The sequence below is a fragment of the Cricetulus griseus genome (genome assembly GCF_003668045.3).
Source record: "Cricetulus griseus strain 17A/GY chromosome 1 unlocalized genomic scaffold, alternate assembly CriGri-PICRH-1.0 chr1_0, whole genome shotgun sequence".
Lineage (NCBI taxonomy): Eukaryota > Metazoa > Chordata > Mammalia > Rodentia > Cricetidae > Cricetulus > Cricetulus griseus.
In genome coordinates this window covers 217,068,698-217,093,422 of record NW_023276806.1, presented here as the reverse complement: position 1 = coordinate 217,093,422, position 24,725 = coordinate 217,068,698, and the positions used below count along the sequence as shown (strand labels likewise).

The 24,725-nt window shown below is 40.2% G+C and overlaps 1 protein-coding gene across 1 annotated transcript in view; it reads right to left on the bottom strand.

Annotated features, from left to right (window-relative positions):
* The window catches only part of Col28a1 (collagen type XXVIII alpha 1 chain), a 155,909-nt gene that overhangs the window by 81,249 nt on the left and 49,935 nt on the right, over positions 1–24,725 (bottom strand). The window contains exons 14-20 of the mRNA XM_035450390.1: positions 23,300–23,368; positions 17,656–17,724; positions 13,229–13,297; positions 12,051–12,119; positions 5,246–5,317; positions 4,376–4,444; positions 1,915–1,986 (exon numbers count right to left, since the gene is read on the bottom strand). Of these exons, the coding sequence (XP_035306281.1) occupies positions 1,915–1,986; positions 4,376–4,444; positions 5,246–5,317; positions 12,051–12,119; positions 13,229–13,297; positions 17,656–17,724; positions 23,300–23,368 (489 nt within the window). The remainder of the gene's footprint in view (positions 1–1,914; positions 1,987–4,375; positions 4,445–5,245; positions 5,318–12,050; positions 12,120–13,228; positions 13,298–17,655; positions 17,725–23,299; positions 23,369–24,725) is intronic.

Below are 24,725 nucleotides of genomic sequence, written 5' to 3'. Positions count from 1 at the left end.
GGCAATTTTTCTTCATCTTTAAAAAAAATCCTCTATTAAAATGTCAGGTTTACTTAGAATAAGATTAACTACAACATAAAAAGTAATGCCTTATTGCTAATACTAATAAAATACATTTCTTTCACAGTGACAATTCTTTATAATGTGTTTCTTGAACTATCCGTGGCCCTTGAAGAAACATAGATCCCTGGGTCTGCCCCCAGAATTTACTAAATCCAGATCTCAGAGACTCTGGGGGCAAGACCAAGAAACTTTGGTTTCTAACAATTTCCCCAAAGCACCGAGAGTCACAAATCTGCGACCCTTTAATACAGTTCCTGGAGTTGTAGTGATCCCCAGCCATAAAACTATTACATTACTACTTTGTAACTGTAATTTTGCTGCTGTTATTAGTGGTAATACGAATATCTGATATGTAAGACATACAATATGCAACCCCAAAGGGGTTGTGACCCATAGGTTGAGAACCACAGCCCTAAGGGCTATGACCAATCATGGCTCTACAGGCAATCCTGTTTTGTAGCACATTTATTTTGTCAATACCAGTTTTCAAGCCTTGCTTTCCTGGGGCTAAAGAGATGAATCTGCAATTAAGAGCACTGGTAGCTTTTTCAGAGGGCTTGAGTTCAATTTCCAGCACTCACACAGTGGTTCACAACCATCCCTAACTCCAGTTCCAAGGAATCAGATGTTCTTGCCTGACCTCCAAGGGCACCAGTTGTATACATGGTACACATTCATACGTGCAGGCAAAATTCACACACCTAAAATAAAATTAATAAATCTAATACAAAAGCTTTAAAAGAAACTTGCTTTCTTATTACCAATTCCTTAAACAATCTTACCTCTGTTTTGATAACCTGTGTGGTAGTTTGAATGTGCTTGGCCCCCGTAAACTCACAGGGAGTGGCACTGTTGGGGATGTGGCTTTGTTGAAGTAGGTGTGGCCTTGTTGGAGGAAGTACCATGTGGGGGTGGGCTTTGAGGTCTCATATATGCTCAGACCATGCCCAGTGTCTCAGACCACTTCCTGTTGCCTACAGTTAAAGATGTAGAACGCTCAGCTCCCGCTCCAGCACCATGTCTGCCTGCACGCCACCACATTGCACTGTGGTGATGATGGGCTAAACCTCTGAAACTGTGAGCCACCTCAATTAAATTGTTTTCCTTTCTAAGAGTCACTGTGGTCATGGGTCTCTTCACAGAAATGGAAACCCTAAACCCTAACTGAGACAGCCTGTGTCTTCCTGAAGACATAAACTCTCAGGATTGCTGGCATCAACAGCTCTCACTGAGTCAGGATACTTCTTCCTGCTTGCTTCACACTCCACTTCCCCCGTAACACCCTGCTCTGGAAAATTTGGATCACAGACCCTTATTTTCCATTTTACAGCACTGATTTTTTACTCCTGTATCAAACATTTATTGAATGCCAGAGACAGTACCGAGTGCTGTCTCTTAAACTCTGTGTTGTCAAGATGGCTCTGTGATTGGATCCCATTCTCCAGCTCTATGAGTGATTGCCTCAGATGGGTCAAAGCAGAGCAGGATGGGACCTGCCTTTCAATGCCACTCTTCAGCATCATGGAATTCGTCAATCAATGGTGGACTCACTGTTGTTTAACAAAAGATGGCAGAGAGCAGGATGCCTTATGGTCCTATCTTTTTGTAATTACTAGAGTTGACTGGTAGTCAGATTCTCCCCTGAAGCACAAATGATTATATACTTTATTCCATTCTATTATGGTCTAGAAAGAGAAAGTTTTCCAAAGACATTTCCCCTTGAGGGTTTTTGTCATGTATTTGTTGGGAAGGAAACAAGTAATCAAATTTGAAGTGGAAATTTAATATTCTATTAAAACCAGACACAATCACCATCTCCTCCAAGCACAGACGAGAATATAAGAAACATACCTTTGGCCCCTCAGGTCCTGGAAAGCCCCTCTGTCCTTGATTTCCTTTGCTCCCTTTCTTTCCTTCGTCACCCTGACAGAATAATTGCAAAGATATAGAGACTGAATTAGCGGATGCTCTTGCAGCCACTTCAGAGTCAGGCTCTCAGCAAACACCAGCTTTCAAGGGATTACCCGAGCACAGCCTGGCCACCCAAGATTTGTCAAAGTGCTTCAAAAAACTGTTCAATCTTCATCACTTACTCAAAATGATTTGATATTTTTTAAGTTCTGAATGTCAGAGAACTTTTTCTTGACTCTTCTGTACCATGAGTCTGTGCACAGATGGTTCTGATACATTCGATATTTCAGAAAAAGTGGTGTTTTTAGCCCGCGTCTCAATTTTCATGCTATTTTAGTTTAAAAACATTAAAAGAGACATTTTTCAAATCAAGGCCCCATTTCTTCCTCAATGGGGAGTCTAGCTGATTCTCCATAAGAAGGCCAATGCCAATAATTTTGTTGGTAAGAAGACATTCAAGCAGTAACCTGGAGCAGAACTGGAAACTGCCTCCCGGGGCTCCTAGGTGCGGCTGTATTCATCAGTGTTCCCACAAGTATAAAGAATTCTGCTACCGTCTACCAAAGGTCTTGGCACTAGAACACTCTCTCTCTCAAGGAGGCTCTACTGTGGGGCATTATATACAGATGTCAGTCCAGGTCAGTGAAGGACTTTCCTTAGGTTTGCAGCTGAGGTCACTGACATTTCGGGTATGCCCAGTGGAACACATTGCTGGCAAGCCTGGTGGAACCACAGTTTTCACACTCATCCAGAGGGCGTGGGAGAGTACAGATTTCTAGATCCCATATCCAGAGAGTTTCTGATTTAGCTAGTCTCCACAAGGGACCAATAATTTGCATGTCAAATATTCCGGGGTGATGCTGACCCAGCCGGTTTAGGGACTACACCTTGAAAACCAACAATTCATGCTAACACATCAACAAAAGGATGCTCTACAGAAAAAAAGGAAGAGCCTTCAATTGAATCCATAGGATGCAATTAACTGTCGAGTACACACTCATAAAGAGCTGTGACACACAAGTAATAAACATTCAGACAACACTTGCTCCATCGTGATTAATGCAGGAAAGAATGGTAGAGCCACAACTATTAATTTCTTTCATTTTGCCCCAGATTCAACTAACTGACCTAGTTACCTCAGAACACAACAACAGGTACACAGCCACAAGTCACAAAGCACCAGTGCTGCCCAGGGATGGCCCGGGCTGCGTCTTATGTCCCGGCTATTATTTGCACTGCCTTCTCCTTGGTGACCAGCGCATTTTGGTACCTTTCTCCCTGCTTTGACGCCCATTCTCTTAGATTTCCCTCATTCAGTGCCCATGTGCTCTCGCTGTTCTGGGGACTTTCACTAGTCATCTCATACCCGAAAGTTTAGCTCTCTCTCAGAGACACGATCCTTCCTCATAGCCTCACTTCTGATTATTACTAGGCCAGCATTTCCAAACATACATTTTACATGGTGTTTTAAAAACTATTCTTGTATCCTTGTTTGAGGAAAAAGTTGATAGGCTCAAGTGGTTGTGACTGTACAGATATATTTAAATTTCAGCTTCTCACATTTAAGACTAAGGGTTTGACTTTAGTTAATACTTTTCAAGGCTGATTAATTGGGAATCAGTATTTTATTAGAATGATAAATAGAATACTAATATGTATACAGTGTGATCAACAACCCTGCATAGAAACTACAGGAATTCTGGCTCCTTACAGATGGTATGTTATGCTGCAAAAGGGGTAATCCTATGGGTGATTTTATATCTTAACATACAACAATGTTGGGCAGTGGGGGCACATGTCTTGAGTCCCAGCAGTGGGGAGACAGAGGCAGGCATATCTCTTAAGTTCCCAGCCAGCCTGGTCTCCAGATCAAGTTCAAGGACAGCTGTCTCAAAAACAAAACAAATAAGCAGGAACTTGTGATTGAAGCAGAAGTTCCAGAGGGAGGAAAGTGCCATTTTGTTTACTTGTTTGCTTTAGACTGGCAATCTCATCTGTGGCCCTGCTTATGCTAAGCACTTTGTCTCACTAAGCTACTAACCCCATCCCCTAAATTGTCATTTAACAGGTGATAGGTCCCCGACTATGATGTGAAGGCCTATAAATATTTGACTAAACTTTAGGCATTTCCGAATTCTTACAACGAATCTTGAGAATTCTTTCCCTTCCCATGTTTTCTTTAAATACCAGTTGACCATTTATTGAGAAAACATGTGTTAAATGCTTTTCAATGCTATGTCTTAGGTCAGATGTGGGAAAACAAAGACAGATAATATACACACGCAAGATGCAAACATGTTTGACACAGCAAGAATGAAAGTCAGATTGCTCCTAAACTGGCTCTTTAGACTGAGGACCAGAGCATAGGCAGCTGCTTCCTGCAGAGGGGTCATCTGCATACCTTGGGGCCAGGCTGTCCTATCCCAGGCATCCCCTCTGGGCCTCTTGTTCCTGGAAGCCCGGCTTCTCCCTGAAGGGAAAGGACACAAATGTCTCAGCTGGTTCTTGGAGGACAGAATGCAGAACCCACTCCCTAAAAGCACCAGACCTTCATTATCATCTCAATTAAAATGGATGCTTATCAAAGAATAAATTAACATGAAACTCCCCTTTAACCAGAGCAGCTGAAATACCCAAAGAACTCCAGTTTCTCAATTTCCAAAGCCCCAGGCTCTTCATTCACATTAAGTAGGTTTTTTGTTTTTGTTTGTTTGTTTTGTTTTCAACAAGAAAGACCTTCCACCTTGCCATCTGCTAGTTTTCAGTAGTTGTATTGAAATCCAGGCACTTCAAAAGTCAACAGAACGGGTAGGTTGGGGGTGGGGGGAGGTGTGGGGGAGAGGGTAGGGAGAGGAAGAAGGGATTGACATGTGAAGCAAGCTTGTTCCTAATTTGAACTAATAAAAAAATATTACAAAAAAAAAAGTCAACAGAAAATAGTTCAGACATCTATACAACAGCTTGACTTACTAGACGCATCCATAGCCTCTCTTTTGGAGGAAGACAGGTGTTTTTGTTTGAGATTAAATTGATGTGATTTCTAGAACTCTTAGAGAAAGCAGCAAGTGCTAAGGCCAAAACACCAGCCATGAGGAAGAGCATGTAGGCACCAAGTCAGCAATGCAACCGGGATTTTCCAGGGTCAATGAAAAGAACGTTCATTCTCACAGACACTGCCTGCCCCGGGAGTTTAACCCCAGGTGCTGGAGGGCCATGATGCCGCTTTGGTCCCACGGTTTTGACACTGACAATATGAAAACAATAAGATTACCTTTTTTCCAGAGGCCCCATCTTCCCCTGGGACTCCAGGCTGTCCCGGGAGCCCCACTGAACCTGGCTTCCCCTGGTGGATAAACAGATATTTTATTTCAGTGAAATGTCCTTACCATTGAAAGACCCCTGCCCATTAGCTCCCTCTCTCGCTCTCGAACACTCGGTGACACGCCCGCGCGCGCTCGGCCGCCGGCGCCCTCCCAAGCTGGTCCACCCTGGCGGGGCCCGCGCCCCCCGGCCCCCCGCCTGGCACCGCGCCCCGGGGCCGGGGCCGAGCAAGGAGCCTGCGAGGCGGCGGGAGGGAGAGCGTCAGGCAGGCCGGCCAGGGGCCCCGGCCCGGGGCCCCGCCCCCGCGCCCCCGCCCGATGGGGAACGCTCCGTCCCAAGGTCAGCCATCTGGACACGGAGGGAGGAACTGCCAGGGCAGAGCCAAGGCAGCTTCGCCTGGTTACCAGACCTTGAGATAGAGCCAAGGCAGCTTCATCTGATTACCAGACCTTGAGAACATGCTGACTTGAAATAACTCTGTACCTCATTTAAATTGTCCAATAGAATCCCTGTAACTATGCTTTTCGCTTCTGTACCGTGCTTTTTGCTATAAAAGGACCTCTCTCCCTTAGCTAGGCGTGCTTGGCCTCACAGGAGCTAAGTTGCCCTGGGTACCCGTGTATCCAATAAAGCCTCTTGCTTTTGCATCCAAGTTCGTGGTCTCGCTGATTCCTGGGTACGGGTCTCCTTCTTCGAAAGTACCTCTTCGGGGGTCTTTCACCATGAACCTCCATTTTGAAGTATTAGTTGGAAATAGGGTCTTTTTTAATTATAATCAAGTTAAGACGAGGTTATTAAGGTAAGTCCTAATTCAGTATGACTGGAGTAATGATGAAAAAAAAAAAGAGAGAGAATAATGCTCTGTGAAAACAAGCAGAAAACTCTGAGACAACAGAGGCAAACACAGACAAGATGCAGCCACAAGTCAAGGAATGTTGGGGATTGACAACCTGGCAAAAGCTAAAAAGAGGCCAGGAAGGATTCTTCCCTGTAGGGTTTGTTGAAAGCACGGCTGTAGATATCTTGATTTCAGACGTATAACCTCTAGAATTATGAGATTTCTGGTTTTCCAAAGCACTTGGTTTACAGCATTGTGACACCAGCTCCATGAAATTGCTACAAAAGGGGAGCTGGGAAGTGTAGCCCTAACACTCTTCCGGCTCTAATGCAGTAATTCCATTTGCTTTCCAGGTGATTAGTGCTTAGCAGTGAAGGAACCAGCTTCCCTTTCGGCAGCCATAAACCTGCCTTGGTCACTTAGAGGTCAGATGCCTGTCTCATGACAAGGAACCAATCAGAAGTTAGCTGGTGGCGCTATGCTTTATGGCTTTGGGTGTGCTTTACAGACAAGCGCACAGCAATGACGTAGAGAGCATAGCAACCACCCTGGGAGAGCCTATGGGCCATAACAACCAGTTGACCAATCAACACAGGGCAATCCTGAGCCTGTGCGTACCCCTAGACACTCCCCTTACGCTGCCCTATAAGATCTTTTGGGAGCCCCTAGGAGCCCTCTTTGCTAGCCATCCGCCATGGTGGGTGGATCAAAGACCCGAGCTAACATGGGGTTAGCTCATTAAACTGCAATAAAGCCTCATGCAATTTGCATCAAGCTTTCGCCTCCATTCTGTGATTGGGGTGGCCGCGGTCCTGGGCTAAGATTCTGGAAGCCTCAGCTTTCCGAGGGTCTTACAAAACCATTCATTAAAACATACATACTGCTTCCAAATGGTATAGAAGTGGTCTTACTGCAAACAACAACAACAAACGCATCGAACTATTTTAAAGTCAACTGACCTGAGAAAGTAAGGTGGGAGGGGTAGAAAAATCACAGTAACCCTAAAATTGACTAGAAGTATATGACAAAAGTGAGAAACAGAAAGCACTCAAAACAAAGGAAAACCATTCATAAAATTAAAAAGTGATATTTCTAAAGCTAATAATAAATCAGTAGCGGGAGTGATTAGTATGTTACAAGAAATGATGTCGTAAGTAAGATTAGGAAGGAAAGTTGATATGAGCATGTACACAGGACAAAGTTTGAAAGAACACTTTAAAGGTCAGTGAAAATTTCAAACAAGTACATTAAAAATATTAATGGTGGTTGGAGACTTGGCTCAGTAGTTAAGAGAGGACTCATTGCTCTTGCAGAGAACCTGGGTTTAGTTCCCAATGCCCACACAGTGGTTCACAATGGTCTAAACTCCAATGCCAGGAGATCTGCCATCTTTTCTGACCTCAGCAGGTTCCTGTGTGCATGCAGTTCACATGTACTTGAACACACACACACACACACACACACACACACACACACACACACACACACGAATTAAGAAAAAGAAAAGAAAAATATTAATGAATCTTCAAGAATTTTATTAAAAGGTTGAGTTTAGTAAGGCGATGAATGCTGGAGGAAACAGATCTAGCAAGTTAAAGCCTCCAGACTAACATGTGGCTCACAACCCCCAAGGGGAATTGCATATCAGATGTTCTGTATATTAGGTATTTACATTATGATTCATAACAACAGTGAAATTACGGTTATGAGAGAGCAATGAAAATTTATAGTTGGGGATCAACACAACACAAGGAACTGTATTAAAGAGTCACCGCACTAGAAAGATTGAGAACCACTGCTCTGGATTTTCACTTCCTAAGACAGAAAAGTTTTTGTTGGCTTTCTAGCCAAGCCTCAATCTTTGAAGTACAGGGTCTCTACAAAATCTTACAAAAGATTTCAAAACAAAAAGAAAACAGAAAAAGAGGCAAAACTACCCATTTTGATTTAAGCTAGCCAGTTCATTCCCAGATATTTACTCAAGAAAAGGGAAAATAGGTGTTCAAAGACACCTCAATAAATGTTTCTAATTTGTAACATCAAGAGCTTGGCAACAGCCAACATCACTACCATTAGGAAAATGGAAAAGTAAATTGTGGTATCCCTGCACTATGGGACGCTTTTCAGCAACAGAAGCAACTATCCACACACCTTGCAAAGTGCACATTGAATTAATTCTTCTGCACAGACAGAAGCAATATCTACCTCAGAAGCAATCGGTGGTGGCACAGGTCATTGGAAACATGTCAGTATGTCGAAGTAGGGGGAGCAGAAGAGCAGTTTTGCAAAGGATGCATGGTAGCTCTAATGAGGATTCCTTTACCATCTTGGTTGTGAGAGGGTTTCAAGACCATTCATATGCCAAAATCTATAGAAGTGTATATACTAAGTATGATTATCTGTTATATGCTAACAACACTATGAATGGTTATTTTAAAAGGCCACAATGTCCTCAATAAAAGACTAATCAACTGGAGTGTCCTTTAAAAAGTAAATACCATGAATAGTTGAGTTTATCTTTAAAAAGAATACAAGAATGATTCAACATCTAAAGTCTCTATTAATATATCAGATTATCAGGGTAACAACTATTTCAGTAGGAATAGAACTTTACTAAAATTCATTACTTGTTTATAATAAATAAGGAAAATTGGTAAAAATTGAAAGAGAACAGAATTTCTTTGTCCTAAGAGAGTACTTCAAAAATTTACAGCAAGTATCATATAATTCTGTTTCTTTTCAGACAATATGATTTTGTGTAAAAGAGTATGAAGCACTTCAATTGGAAATAATAAGTGATTTCACAAAGTGCCTATGGGTAAAACTCAACATGCCAAAATGAAAATAAAACAAGTGCTTCTCCAGTAGGCCTATAGGAGCTAATCAGAATTGTTGGAAAGAGAACAATTCATATGGACATGATTTCTTTGAGGAGTCTGGGAATGACCTTAGCAAATGTATGAGATAGAAGATCTTTATAGAAAAAGAAATGAAAATATTTTTCCAGAGAAGTAGGGAAAGCCTTCCTCGGTAGTTGATCTCAATAGCTGATCTGTAGATTCTATGAGATATTTTATTAAATTTGACAAATCTAAAATGTGTTAGAATCAGCAATAAGCAAGAAAGATAATGAGAACGTTTTTCTTGTTACACAATGGGATTTTCTTTTTCCTTTTGAGAAAAGTTCTCATGTATCCCAGATTGGCCTCTAACTTGCTGTGCAGGCTCTGGAATGCCTTTGAATGTCTGATCCCCTTTCTTCCACCTCTTGAGTGCTGGGATTGCAGACATGCACTACCACACAAATTTATACAGTACTGGGGACTGAATGCAGGGCTTTGCACATGGGTTAATCCCACAGGGTGAGAGTAAAACCACTACCATGACTTGGAACCAAATATGAAGCCAGTTTTAATTAAATACTGGCCAGGATGGTGAACTCTACCCAGATCCATTCCTGGGTTCCCAGAAAATGGCAGTGAGTCACATTTTGCAGAGACTTAAAAAACATCAACCCCACAGAGCCACTGATGGACCCATCAGGTCCAATCAGGGGCAAGCATTTACCCTGACATATTTCCTGCCCACCCTCTCCCACCAACAATGTGATCAAGCACATCAGGTATAATAGGGTGGAGTGAAAAACATGCGACTTGTTATCTCCCATTTTAGGAAGTATCTGTCCTTGGGCAATTGGCTTGCAGGTTAAAGGCACTTTTGTTTCATGGATCTCTTCGGCATAGTCATTGAAACTTAAAGCATGACTTTGGTTCTCACACATGCAAAGCAAGCACTCTACCAACTGAGCTATATCCCCAGTGGCATGATGTATTTGAAATCTGTAAGAATCAAAATAGGAAGGCAATAGAGCAGAGAAATACGAATAGATGCTAGGACAGAATAGAGATCTAGGTACTGATTCCTATGGACACATACAAGTAAACTGACACAAGGCATGGGTGGCATGGCAAACCAGCATGATAAAATGGTATTCGCAACAACTAAAACAGACACATCAACAGTATAGGGGAAATTAGATTCTTCACACAGATGCCCCACACAAAGCTAAAGTCCATGTGGATAAAAAGGCAACCGTAAAAAGCAAAACATAAAACTTTCAGAAAACACAAGAATGTTTTCCATGACTTTAAGATGTCTCAAAATAACATTTTTAAATTATAAGACATAAAATGAGAGAAACACATCAAAATGTCAAACTACACACTAAAAGGATAAACAGCAGTTGCAACCTAGGAAAAGATACCAGTAACCCAGGCAACAAAAGCTTAACATCCAGATGTATAAAGGACTCTAACAATAAAAAACATAGAATAAAGTCCTGAGTATCTTTAGGGATCTACAAAGAGACAAGATGAAGGTCCACTGAGCACTGAAGAAGCTGTTTCTTTAGTTCCCCCAGAGGATAAAAGTTAAAATGATGAAGTGTGTTTTTGTGTATTTCCTATTTTCCAGTTAAGACAAGGATATACTGTGGGCAGGAAGTGAAGTGGCAGTCTACATGAGACAGGACTCCTGCAGCTCCCAAACAGAAGACTGTGCCAACTCACGGTGCCACCGCTGCTTTCTACAAGTCAGGGGGACTTGTAGACTGGCATGGGCAAAAGGAAACATGACATGTTTATGGCATGAGCATGGGCAAATATAAGACAAGAGAAGAAGCACTTTAAACACAAACAAGAGAGGGAGGAAACATGAACTGAGATATGATGGGGAATGTACTATGCATGTTCATCTTATTGATTATTGAATTAAGTACTTGTTTGGCCAATGAGACAGCAAGATAGATAGGACTAAGAGTCAAAGAGGATTCTGGGAAATGTAGTAAAGAAGTGGTGATCCAGGAAGGAAGTAACATGGCAAGGAGACTCATATTTAAGCAAGAAGAAACAGGAAACGTCCCCTTTTCCCCTCTGCTCTTCCTCCAGTGGTGCCATGTAAGCCACCAGCAAGAGAGGGCACCAGTGGAAGGCATCCTCTATAAGTCTTATAAAATATATAGACTTATGATAATTAAGACTGAGCTAACAGATGAGAATCCTAGTCATTGGCCAAGCAGCATTTGAACCTAATACAAGTTTCTGTATATTAATTTGGGCCCTAACTCAGTCGGCTGGCTGGCATAAAGTGCACACGTGGCTGTGGGGCTTGGCAGCCTTTGGCGGAAAGATTTATCCTAACAGAGATGCTCTCATACAGTGATTATTTTATTCTTAAATGAGAGAGACTTGTACACTGCATATCTATATGTGTGCATGCACATATATATCATATTTAGCACTTAGCATAGTACATATTATATCAAAAAAGCCATGCAAGAATGACAGTTTGATTGCTTTATTAATATACTATTATCTCTTGTGATATATGTATGGTTTTGTTAAGCTTACATTTGACGCATTGTTCTAGTACCTGAATGTTGATAACATTCTTGGCAGTGACAGACAAAAAGTGGTGAAGTTCAGAACTCAGTGTGGCTCACTAGGAAGTACACACCTTCACAGTGAGTAACAGACCTGTGAAGGTTGTATCAAGTAGTAATTCATCCCTTCAGCAGTATTTGAAAGCCCACCATGTTGTCGAAACTGGCATCTACTAACAAACAAGATGAACAAGGTCTCTTGCCCCAAAGGAAGTATGAGTTTTACAACACAACCCTGTCCAATAGAAACACCAAGAAAACTAAGAAATAATAATTATACTTTTCCTCTTAGTCACATTTCAAAGTTAACAGAAACAAGCTAAACATATATGTAGATATATATGCACATACATATACATATATGTATATATATATATGGCATATGCATGCTTTTTCTTTTAATTGGATGTGAAGGAAACCTTACATCGTGTTGTGTAAATTGCCTAATTGCAACTGAGCAGCAGTCACTCAACTCACCTTTGGACCCTGTACCCCAATTCCCATTGGTCCTCTAGGGCCTGTGGATCCCATCTGGCCTACTTCTCCCTGGGAAGGAAAGAATATTGGACAGGGTTGTTAATATTAAAGCACAGTAAAAGTAATACATTCCTACCTTTGATCTCCTCAGAGATTTTGTATATCAACAAAGTGAGATTTTATGTACCTAATTCACACCACACACACACACACACACACACACACACACACACACACACAGTTGTAGTTACACATAAAGTCCCTGCAGTTATGTGGATTTTTAATGTAAGTTTTACTTAAACTACAAGCCATGTGGTATACACTTGTAGGGGCACCTTGAAAATAGAGACAGTTACATTACATAATGGTTAAACAGAAAGCACAGATGATCTCTGACTAAGAGCAACAACAAACCAGAGAACAACCCAAACTCTCAATGATGAGCCCCAAATACAACAAGGCCCACAGGAGCACACACCTTTAATCTCAGTACTAAGGAGGTAGAGGCAGGAGATCCTAAGTTCGAGACTTACCTGGTCTATACATAAAGGTCTTGTCTTCCCCACACCCCAAAAGACAAATAAATGAACAAATAAACATATATACAAATAAATAAATTAATAATCAGAAGGGTAGAAATTATGTTTTTCTTCTGGTATGTGTGCTCCAAGGTGAGTAAGCGCTTAGGAGAAGTACTATTTATTTATTCATAACAATGAATAGTGATCCTTGAAGCAGTGTGGAAGCTAACTAATAATAATAACTGCCTCTCCTCAAGTGATGCATTAGAGTTACAAATGAATGGATAATCTGATTCCAAAGTTCAAGGAAAACTTTTACTATTTAGGTCATTTCTGTCTCCATTTTTTTAGGTGCTGGAAGTTAAAGCCACTAAAGGAATACTGGTGTGAATGTAAGCTCACCAGCCCAGAGTGGGTTGCCTGTTTTGATGCCTGCTTGCTAGAATGGTGTCTCAATAATTAAAAATAAAAGCAAGATATAAATAAAAGTTAGGCATTATACCATCTAAGTCATTTATAATATCAGTATCTCTTGGCATGAAATGTTCTGAATTTTAAGTTAGTTCCATCTGTTCTCTTGCAAAGACACTAAACATCAATCATAAAGAATAATTATACTATAAATGTATTACATTTTTCTGTCATCCAGAAAGTTACCTTGGAACCAGGTAATCCTTGTCCTGGGGGTCCTTGGGGACCAGGTGGACCAATTGGACCTTGAATCCCCTTTAGAATAAAAGTTTTAAATGTTATTAGTGAAATTAAGATATTTGGAGGACAGTCTCATATCCTCTAAAGTCAAAGTATAGCTCCTCATGAGAAATTGATGATGTCACACCAACTATTGAGTAGACCACTGAAAGCGTCCAATCAAACCTCAGTGTTTAAACCCCAATGTGTATCCTTTCCTTCTATGTTAGTAAGAGAAATCTTGGTTGGACCACGTGAGTACCTGGAAAAAAATCACATGCTTCCAGTGAACATCTATAATCTCAGCATACACTTGGGGGACAAAGAGAAGACAATCTCTATGACTTTGAGGTCAACCAGGTCTATATAGTAAGTTCCAGACCAACCAATGTGGATAGAGTGATGTATTTACACCTGACTCTACTACAGACAAAGAAGCATGAGTTTTGTTTTTGTTTTTTGAGACAAGATCAAAAAACAAAAACAAAAACTCATGCTTCTTCCTCCACATCCTAACAGTCAGAACCTAAAGTGAGTTCTCATTCATTCTAGAACAGTCATTCTCAACCTTCCTAATGTTGTAACTCTTTAATACAGTTCTTCATGCTGTGGTGACCCCCATCCATAAAATTAATTTTATTGCTTCTTCATAACCGTAATTTTGCTACTATTATGAATCATAATGTAAATACTTGTGTTTTCCTATGGTCTAAGGCAACCCCTGTGAAAGAGTCATTCAACCCCCAAAGGGGTCGCCACCCACAGATTGCAAACCACTGTTGATTCTTTTCTTCTTCCTGTGGTCAAGCCATGAGGTAGCCTTGTACCATGTGGATGAAGAAAGCTCCCCAGGGAGGCAAGACTAACAAGAATGAAGACACCTGGCCCCTTGACAACATTGATGAACAAAGCCTCTGCCCCAGCTCAAAAATTTTCCATCTAAAAAGGGAAATTCCGTAAGGCTAAGTCAATTCCCTTCTCTTGTCACATGAACTGAAACTTATTTCCTGGTTGGATGCAGAGACATGTTAAATATATGATCTGGACTCTGAAAAGCCAGCTGACAGATATCAAAGTAAAGCATGTTCAAATTCATGACTACTTTCTGCACTGTAGGTAAAATGAGGCAGAGGAACACAGGACTTACAAACTTCCTTTCTGGAGAAAGTTATCTAGATTACAAGGAGTTTTCTTTGTAAAAAATGGGAAGGGACTTGGTTGAGACTTTCTTTACTCTGATCTAAAAGGAGGAATTCAATGAAGCCACTTACACTTTGATTTTGGTTTGGGAGACACCAGGGACTGCTTTGACTGTTGCCGGAGTTATCTAAAATGGCCTGTAGTAGCCCAAAGGAGCCAGACTGGGATCATCTTGTGAACCCAGAGTTTGTCAGAGCAGAGGCATGTGAGATTTTCCTGATGATGAAATGCATGCTAAGTAGGGACCAAGAGTGGCTTGGCAGCAGGAAGAATGAAGTCCTGAAAAGACAGAGGCTAAGAAGAGATGCAACTGGAGGAAGTTTTTCTCCCACATGGGCTACTGAAAGAAGTCAGAGCACATGTCTCCCAAACCCTGTGCCCAAAGCCATGCATCACAGAACCAATCAAGAAAGAACTTTCAAGTTCTTCTGCCCAGTCTCTCTCTGCCTTAGCCCAGGAGAAACGAGAACTCCCTCATCCCCTCCAGTGTGTACCAGATAACGAAGATTAAGAGCAAGTTAATAGTAACCAAATACATTTTTTGTTTAATACAGAATTGAACCTAGTATTTGCCAATTGCAGCAGCACTACAGCTTCAGTTGTCTAAAAGAAATCCAAAGTCTGTGCTTGGCTAGAAATTTCATCCAGTGGCAGGAAAGAGAAGATGTGGCCCCCACCGGGAAAAAAAAATTAAAAGCTATCAAGATGAAAAATTAAAATAATGCTTGTTTGCATCTCAAAAACTGAAACTATAGAAATAATGTTTGTAAGACACATTATATTAATGTATACTTGTATAATGCAAAAAAGCCAACTCTTTTGCTCCAGCTAGATAATACAGCTGCTTGTTTATTTTTAAAATATAAATATTTGGGGTGGGAGGAAAGTTGGTTAAGTGACCAAGGGCACTTGCTAATCTTACAGAATATTTAAGTTCACAGTAACCTACCTGGCAGCTGACAATCAACTGTAACTCCAGTTCTGGGGAATGTTATGCCCTCTTTTGGCCTCCACAAGTAATAAGCATGCATATAGTGTACATACACACATGCAGGCAAATACTCATACACATAAGATGATAAAAATGCATACACTTTGAAATAAAATGCAAATATCATTCCTTTTCCTCTGGTTGATGAGACTGAGCAGTCCCCCGATGTAGAGTAACTACCGTGGTTCTAAGAAGAAACTGCTCTAACTTACAGCTGTCCACAAGGAACAAGTTACCACAGCATGTACATGGCACATGCATGTCTACACATCTGTGTACAGCTACTATGTCCGATTTTATTGTGAAACATCTGAGGTGATCGAGTCTCTGAATATTTAATTGAAATCTGCAGACCATTTGAAGATTGTCTACAGGTTGCTAGAAACAGATTTGCCTGATTAATAGATGAATGCAGAAATATATTTCTATAAGGAATCAACACAGGAAGAAGCAATGCACAAAAGAACATGCTAGATGAAAGTTAAGAGCAAAACTGAACGCTTAAGCAGAGATTAAGTGTAAGTAGCACTTTTGCCATGTCTCATAAAAGAGTAAATGAATTCTACGCACAGAGAAGTTTTACAAACACTTCCATTCATTCTACTACCCATTAAGGGTCAGCCTTGTAAAGACATTTTGCCTTTAAGTTTTGTTTTTCTTGTGTAGCAAAGAAAGGGCATACAAAACCAAAAGAATTTTTTTTTTAAATTTTAACTAAAAAAGAAACAGTCTCCATTAAGAACCAGCATTAAAGAGAACAGGAAGCCAGGAAGCCACAGGTGGGAGGCCAAGAATCCACAGACCATCTGGACAGACTGTCTGTCTTTGAACCTCATTGTCAGTCCCAGATTAGTATCTCAGCCACAACAAACCACAAAGGCCAGGATATGACAGTGCTGCCAGGATTCCAGGACCAGACGGTAGCCCTGCAGGGGACAGCGGACAAACTACAGGTCCTGAGAGTCAACCCAGGATCATCGGTACCAAAATAGTGGTGATCTATTCACTATTTCATCTAAATTGGTTATCTTTAATGAAATTTTTATTTTTTATTTTAGTTTTTAAGATTACAACATAATTACATCATTTACCCCTCCCTACTCTGCCCTCCAAATCTCTCCCTATGCCTCTGTTTATTACCTCAGCACTATTTACAGATTGACCTTGCTGTTCTCCATACCCCAGTCCTCCTAACATATTAGACTGGGAACTCTGCCAAGGGTGAGGAAGTGGGAAAAGGAATAGTAGCCAACCTTACTATTGCTTGGGATAATAAATATGTAGTAGTAACGATACAAACAATTTTTAAGAATAAACTCAACATTTCAGGCCCACAGTGAGATTCGGAATTGCCTCGCTTTCAACCCTTTTTCTCCCATCCTCACTCTAGGTCAAGGAAGTACTATGCATTCTCCAGGCAACATAATAATTCAAACTGCAGCCATAAATTTTAGTCAAATGAACTTGCCACCTTCTAACCAGGACAATAAGTCTGTATTTGCCAATTGCTTTGATTAAATGAGATTGCATGGCTAAAGGCAGAGGGTAAACCATAGTAAATAGTGCTGATGATGCCCGGGCTTCATACCATTTATATTTGACACAGTTTTCTAGCTTCTTCAAGTATCTGGAGATTTTAGAAGCAGTTCCAGCTCTGAGTATGAAGACATCCTTCCTTTCTTCTGACCCCAGAGGCTCATGTCCTTCACAAACGAATCATGGTCTGCTTCTTTGGGGGAAGGATGCCCTGCTTTGGTACTTACTTAGATACCAATGCTATACTTAGGTAGGTGAATGGTTAGGGGATGCAAAACCTCCTCTGTTGGCATAGGAGCTGAGAATACCATCATTTTAAAGAGGAAAACACACATAAGCCAGCAGGTAAGAAAATACTTCTCTTCCAAGAGGGACTACAAATGTAAAGTAGTGTTACCAGAACACTTACCTATTACTAACGTCTTAGTATAGGAAGTCTTAGCACCAAGAAACATATAATTTATTTTTTGAATCTCTGAACTTCTTAAGGTTATAATCTCCTCATGATACTATTTTGTCCTTTCCTGCATTATTCTGAACTTACACTCCATAGAATTCATTTGCCAAATGAGCACAGAGATGCTTGTAGGTCTCGTCCTCCCTAAACATGAGGCCTGGGATGAAATGAAATATCTGTACCAAGAAAAAGGAAGCAAGAACCACTTACCTGCTCGCCTTGACTTCCGATGCCAGGAATACCTGCCGGTCCCTGGGGTCCCACAGGTCCCAAATCCCCCTGTCAAAATATGAGTAGACAAAACCTTATTCACCTATGCCTTACTAATTTGGAATTGACCTAGATTAAAATCTATCTTTATACTTTTAACACATTCAACGTGGAAAATTCAAAGCCTGAATCCCTTTTCAATAACTTACAGTCCAGTGTACCAAAATAGTGGTGATCTAGTCACTATTTCATCTAAATTGGTTATCTTTAATGAAATTTTTATTTTTTATTTTAGTTTTTAAGATTACAACATAATTACATCACTTACCCCTCCCTACTCTGCCCTCCAAATCTCTCCCTATGCCTCTCCTTGCTTTCTTTCAAATTCATGACCTTTTTACTAATTGTAATCATATACACAAATGCATATGTGTATATATAAATATTCCCGAATTCGTAAGAACAACCTAGAATTTGTATCAGTTTACATTTAGCAGTCATTTCTCTCACAACTCAAGCCATATAAAATTATTATAAAAACATAAACATTTCCTTATAGAGCAAAGCTAATATTCAAAAGTATAAAATTAATGAAGTGTGAGAAAAATAAATTGGAGGAAAGTATTTCTAATTTTTTTTCAAATAACATGTCAAAAATTAAGAAATGAAAAGAAACAAAATGAAAGAACCCAAACTTCTCCAAGAAAACAAAGCAGAAGTTATCAGTGAGGGCAGTTATGGTAGCACTCGTCTTTAATCCTAGCACTCAGGAAGCTGAGGCAGGTGTATCTCAGTGAGTCGGAGATAAGCCTAAGTCCTTGACCAGCAAGGACTACATAGTGAGACCCTGTCTAAAAAAATGGGTGTGTGTGTGACACCCGGTGGTGGTGAATGCCTTTAATCCGAGCACTGAGGAGGCAGAGGCAGGCAGATCTCTGTGAGTTCGAGGCCAGACTGATCAAAAGAGCAAGTTCCAGGACAGACTCCAAATCCATAGAGAACCTGCCTCACAAAATAAAATAAAATAAAAAAATGAGTGTGTGTGTGGGAGAGTACTCAGGTCCTAGGTTGCTTATGAAGGAAAGCTAACAGAATTTGCTGCTGATTGGGAAAAATCCAGGATTTTTCCAGCTTTTTTTTTTTTGAAGGAAGAGAGCTACCACTTACTGAGAAAGAGAAATCAAAGAAACAAGGTTGGAGGTGTGAGTGATACTTGGAGCTCTGCTCTAGAGGAGCTAAATTTTACAAGCATAAAAACTGATGTCTAAGTGAAGACACTAAGTGGGAGAGATCAGGACTAGGATTTTCAATTTGAGGGCCTTCAAAACAATGACAATAGTCAATGCCATGCCTGGGTGACTTTATCAAGAGACAGAGAAGGTCACAGGCAAGTACTTCTAGAACTTCAGTCTTTAGAGGTTAGAGAAATGGAACAGCCATGTGAACTAAGAAGAGCATCCAGAGATACCAAGAAAAGAGACGGCTTCAAAGGGGGAGGGGTCAGTAAGTGCTACAGTTAGGTCAAATACACCTATTGAGAACTATGCCATTGAGCCTCTTGGACAAATGGACTTCTTGTTTGCTTTAATGGCAATCATATTTAGACTACATCAGGAAGAGCCAATGTTTTCTGGCAGGGTACTTAAGATTGGACCTAAGGCCTAATTAATGTCAGTCAAGCTCTCTGTCATTGAGACAGACCCCCAGACTTCTTTTTACCTTTTACCTTGATATAAGAGCTCTCCATATTGTTTTTGTTAACCTTGAACTCTCTCTGTGGTCCAATCTTGAATCTGTGATCCCCCTATTTAAACCTCCAGAGTAGCTGGAATTACGGACCTGTTCCTCCAGGCCCAGTTAGCAAACCTTTTCTTAAAAGGCTGGATAATGAATCTTTTGGCTTGACAGCCAGTATAAGGTCTGCTTTGTAACTGAAGGTTACTGCTTTAGTGGCATGTAAACAGCCATAGGGGAAAAGTAATGACCAGGCTGCCTGTGTGCGGGTGACATTTGCTTCAAAAAGACAGGCAGGCAACTTAGGCTAAATGGTTATTTATGAACAAAATTACATAACTGGATCAGATTTTATATAAATTAAAGTATGTTTAACTTGTGTCAAGACATACCCTAGAATAAAAATGTGTCCTGTTTTGATTCAGAGATAGACTGTCCTAACTCAGAACTTGATTCCTTCATTCCTAGGGGCCCTGTACTCAGCAGGTGTCATGCCTTGTCTAGTTTAATCATCTTTAAAACTCCTTTCCATGTTTCCACTTCCTAAATGACCTTCAAGAATGACAAGATGACAGTAGTTAGTTCCAAGTCTGCTGACTCCAGAACCCAACTCAAAACCAATGATCTGCAAGTAGTCAGTAAAGAAAGCAAAGACCTGCTTCATGCAATGTTTACACTTAAATGTCTATGTTGTCATCAGTGTTTGCTCTACAACTATTCATAACAGCTAAGTCAAAAAACAAATTTAGATGTTTAACAACACAGAAATCGGTTAAGAAAATGCAGTATGCATACATAAACTCCTTCAGCCATAAGGAATGAATTTATGTCATTTGCAAAAAAACATTTCTTGGTTGTGTGCCCATCATTTAACAGCTGACTCATCTCTCCAGCCCCCAACTTTTTAAAAATGGAAACAACTAGGCCAACAAGATGATTCAGTGGCTAAAGGGTTTGACACACAAGCCTGGCGATTTGAGTTTGATCCCTGGAACCCAGATAAGGGTGGAAAGAGGAGAGCAACTCTACAAAGGTATCCTCTGACCACTATAAGAAGTAATTAATGAACAAATAAATGTTTTTAAATAGGTACAACTGGAGAGAATGATGCAAAGTCAAACTTCAAAAGTCAAACATTGTATGTTTTCTCTTGTTCATGTCCTACATAAAATCGTGACTTGAAAGTAGAAGCACAACCATATGTAGGAACTCCTGGACTGCAGAGAGGAGGATTATGGGAAGGGGAATATACCCAACATCTAATATTTACCTGAGTGAAAATGTCTTTATGTCACACAGTACCATGGACACATTTAATAATTTTATTAAAGAAAATAAATCAATAAATATCTGTGTCATAAGTACGTTGTTATTTTTTTAACCAATTATATATCTGTGAGCCTTAAGTTAGGAGTACTACATTGTCACCTGAATCACACACAAAACTTTCAGAATCTCTTGATTTACCTAAAATAATATGAAAAGAAAAAAGACCAGTAAGGAGAAAGTGGACAGAGTTGGTTTGTAAGAAAACAGCAAATAAGAACTTTTCTATTTGATAGTCTTCAGGTATTTCAAGATTTTCTTTGCATAAACTCCATATGTGAGCACTAGGCTGAGCTCCCAGAGGCCAGTCAAAGAGAGGGAGGAGTGATAATATGAGCAAAGGAGTCGAGACCACATTGGGGATATCCACAGAAACAGCTGACTTGAACTTGTGGGAGCTCACTGACTTCAGATTGACATCCGAGGAACCTGCATAGGATCAACTAGGCCTCTGAATGTAGGTGACAGACAGTTGTTTGGCTTAGGCAGTCTGTGGGGCCACTGGCAGTGGGACCAGGATTTATCCCTCATGTTTGAAATGGCTTTTTTGAGCCCATTCTCTTTGGAGGGATACCTTGCTCATCCTAGATATAGGGGGGAGGACCTTGGTCCTGCCTCAAAGTGACGTGCCAGACTTTGTCGACTCCCCATTTTAAGCCTTATTACTCTGAGGAGTAGAGTGGGTGGGGTTGGAGGAAGGTGTGTTGGGGGGGTGAATCAGGAGGAGGGGAGGGATTGGGAACTGAGATTGATATGTAGTATGAGAAAAGATTGTTTTAAAATAAAATAAAATTCCCTCCCCACCCCAAAGCCTCCAGATGTAAAAGCACAAATGCCATCCCACAGTAACACTTGGAAGGTTAAGACACGGAGCTCACAACAACCATCATGTTCTCACAACTCCAAAGGAAGAAAGAAGTATCTCAGGGCTGGAGTTATACTTGTAGCTGAGCTATTTGAACCAAGAATTATATTAGATCCAAAACTTGCATGACCCACTGTTCATCATTACTTTTGCTAATTAAATACAGACAGAAGAGAAAATATCACTCGACTGAAACCCAACACTTGAGATATTCTAATTAGTTGTAATTCTAGTATAAATAATACAATGATATGCCTAGAGCTTGACAGATAAATAACTCATGATTGACATGAGGACTCTAGTTTTTTCATACATCTTTCTATACATCTGTTTTATTTTTTTCTTGCAAGTTTATACATGAGTGTTGTACTTAACTCATTTCTATCCCACCTTCTGTCTCCCAAATGCTCATGTACCCTCATCTCTCTCTAAAATCCATGACCTTTTAATTATGTATGTCTGTGCATGTGTGTGTGCGTGTGTGTGCGAGTGTATGATGTGTGTGTACACCACACACACACACACACACACACACACACACACACACGGCATATATCTTACCTCTTCTCCCTCTGACAACTTCATTCCCCACTGCTCTTTAGGGTATGATCAACTTCTAGTATTTTCTGTCACCAACTTCAATTCTACTCCTAATCACCAAGCCATTTAATGTAAACAAATAACTAGGGAGTTGTAAAGCAGATGATGCCAGCTAGGACCTGATAGTGGGGCTACAGGGTTGAATACAAGCTCATAAACAGCAAGCATTAGGCAATGTTATGAACCATAGAGAAGCACGAGTATTGTGTCATCATGTCAGAACACATGCAAATTAATAATAATAATAAAATGCTCAAATCTCAAGAAACGGTCAGACATCCCATATATTGTTTAAAATTGAGTGCTTCTACTTTTTAAAAATTTAACTATTCACCACTCATCAACCACTATTTTCCTGAAACTTCTAGAGGAGACTCATTAAAACAATCATAAGACCATCTCTACTCCTTGAGAGCATCCAATACAATGCCAGTGTGTGCTTTTGGAATTCGCCTCTAACCACCCAACACAAGCTCAAATTCTATGGAAAACTTTGTCTTGCATCCTTGTTCTGAGTTGGGTCTGGCTTCCAATAGCATGGATCTCTATCACCGCAATGACCCGATAACCTTTGCCTAACATGAGGCAGACTCTAAAGGTCTCTACTAAAGGACAGCAGAGTTAGTTGTCTTACTCTAGCTTCATTTTAAGGTAATAATTTTGAGTGACAGCCCAAGGATGTAAGGACAGATACACAGATGCATAGATACTTATTCATGTGATATATTATAGTCAGTATCTTTTTTCAGTTTTAGAGATCATAATATAATTACATCATTTCTCCTTCCCTTTCCTCTCTCCATCAACAGTTGTGTTGTTTGCCAAGAAGTATCTTTTGCTAATATCTGGTTTCAAAGAGGTATTGCTGATTACAGAGTGTATTGCAAGTTAGAACTCAAATAAGTGAAGAATAATTTGAAATACAGGTAACGTGAATTTTCACATTATAATTCACCCTGCATGGTAAAATACCTCACACTTGCTAGTTTATAATTACCTAGATACCTGTGTGGGATGGTTGTCTTATTATATGCAGCTCAAACTGCACACGAATAAAAAGCAATGTCAAAAATAATTTTACTTTATAATGGCTTTCATGATATAATTTATATGCAATACCTTATCCCCTTTGATTGACAGCCCTTGCAATCCTTGTGGGCCAATTGGTCCTTCAGAACCCTTTTCACCCTAAAAGCAAATTGGAAAGGCATCAGTACACAAAGAAAAGGAAGACTCTTTTTTTTTTATTTCATTCTACATTCCAACCACAGTTCTCCCTCCCACCCGCCCATCGCCTCCCCCGACTCCCTCACATTCCCCCCAGCCCACCCTTAAGAGTTTACATTGTAGTTACTGAGAATTATATTTCAGATTAATTTTTTTAAATCAAGCATCCAAACTCACTGCTTTGTGCAAAATGAGTGATTCTTACTTTGAGATTTCAACTCGGAGGAAAAAAAAAAAGAAAGTTTGGTTTTAACATTTAAACAGGAATGGGTCTATCCAAGAAAAGCACCACTGAAGCTGAAAAAGAGCTAAATTCTAATACCATCAGAAAACCAATCAATCATGTTCGTGACTAATGATAGCAAGCCTCTTTTCCTTACTAATGATGAGAACAGATCCATTGTGATAAGGAAGATTTGTCTCTCCTGTGAACCAATCCTTGTTGGAACTGGATTACTGATTCAATGTTTGAATTTTTAAAAATCTACTGAAAATGTTAGGTTATAAGGATTTATGGAAGGTCTTAAATAAGACTGATAATAACAGTCTATCTGGCTTGCCCTGATATTAATGTTATATCTTAGTCTTAGTACCCTGTGTCTTTATAGGGAAAAGAAGCCACACCGAATCAATCAGAAGTGATATTCAGTTGATGCATTTGTTAGAACCAAGAGGAAAAGCTAAGACTATCTCATAAGAAACAGGGCAATATAACTACATGCCTCTCTACAGCCATGTGTGTTGGTTCACTTTAATTTTCAACCTGACACATTGTAGAGTCACCTGGGAAAAGTCTCAATTAGAGATCATCTACACTGGGTTCTTGTTGGCATGTCTGTGGGGAGTCTCCTTAAGTCACTTAATCGATATGGAAAGACATAACCTACTGTGGGTGGCAGTAGTGCCTAAGGAGGGGATCCTGAACTGTATGAGTGGAGAAACAGAACTGAGCATGCACAGGTAAGCAAAGAATATGCCCAAATCCATTCTCTCTTTGTTCTTGATTGTGGATATGATGTGACCAGCTCTCTCCAGCTCCATCTGTGGTGACACCCTTGCTATGATTGATTCTAACCTGAAATTCTAAACTATAATAAGTTCCATCCTGTTGCTTTTTCTTGGGATATGTTGTCAAAGATACAGTAATAAAACAAACACCATAATTTAACTACTTATTTCCTACACCTTTGCAAACTAGCTACCCATTTAAACTTCTATTAATCTGCCTGGTGGGAAAATAAAGTGTTCCAACTTTTACCCAGAATGCAATCATGAGGATACTGTGTCCTTTCCTTGATAAGTCAGGAGCCAATACAGT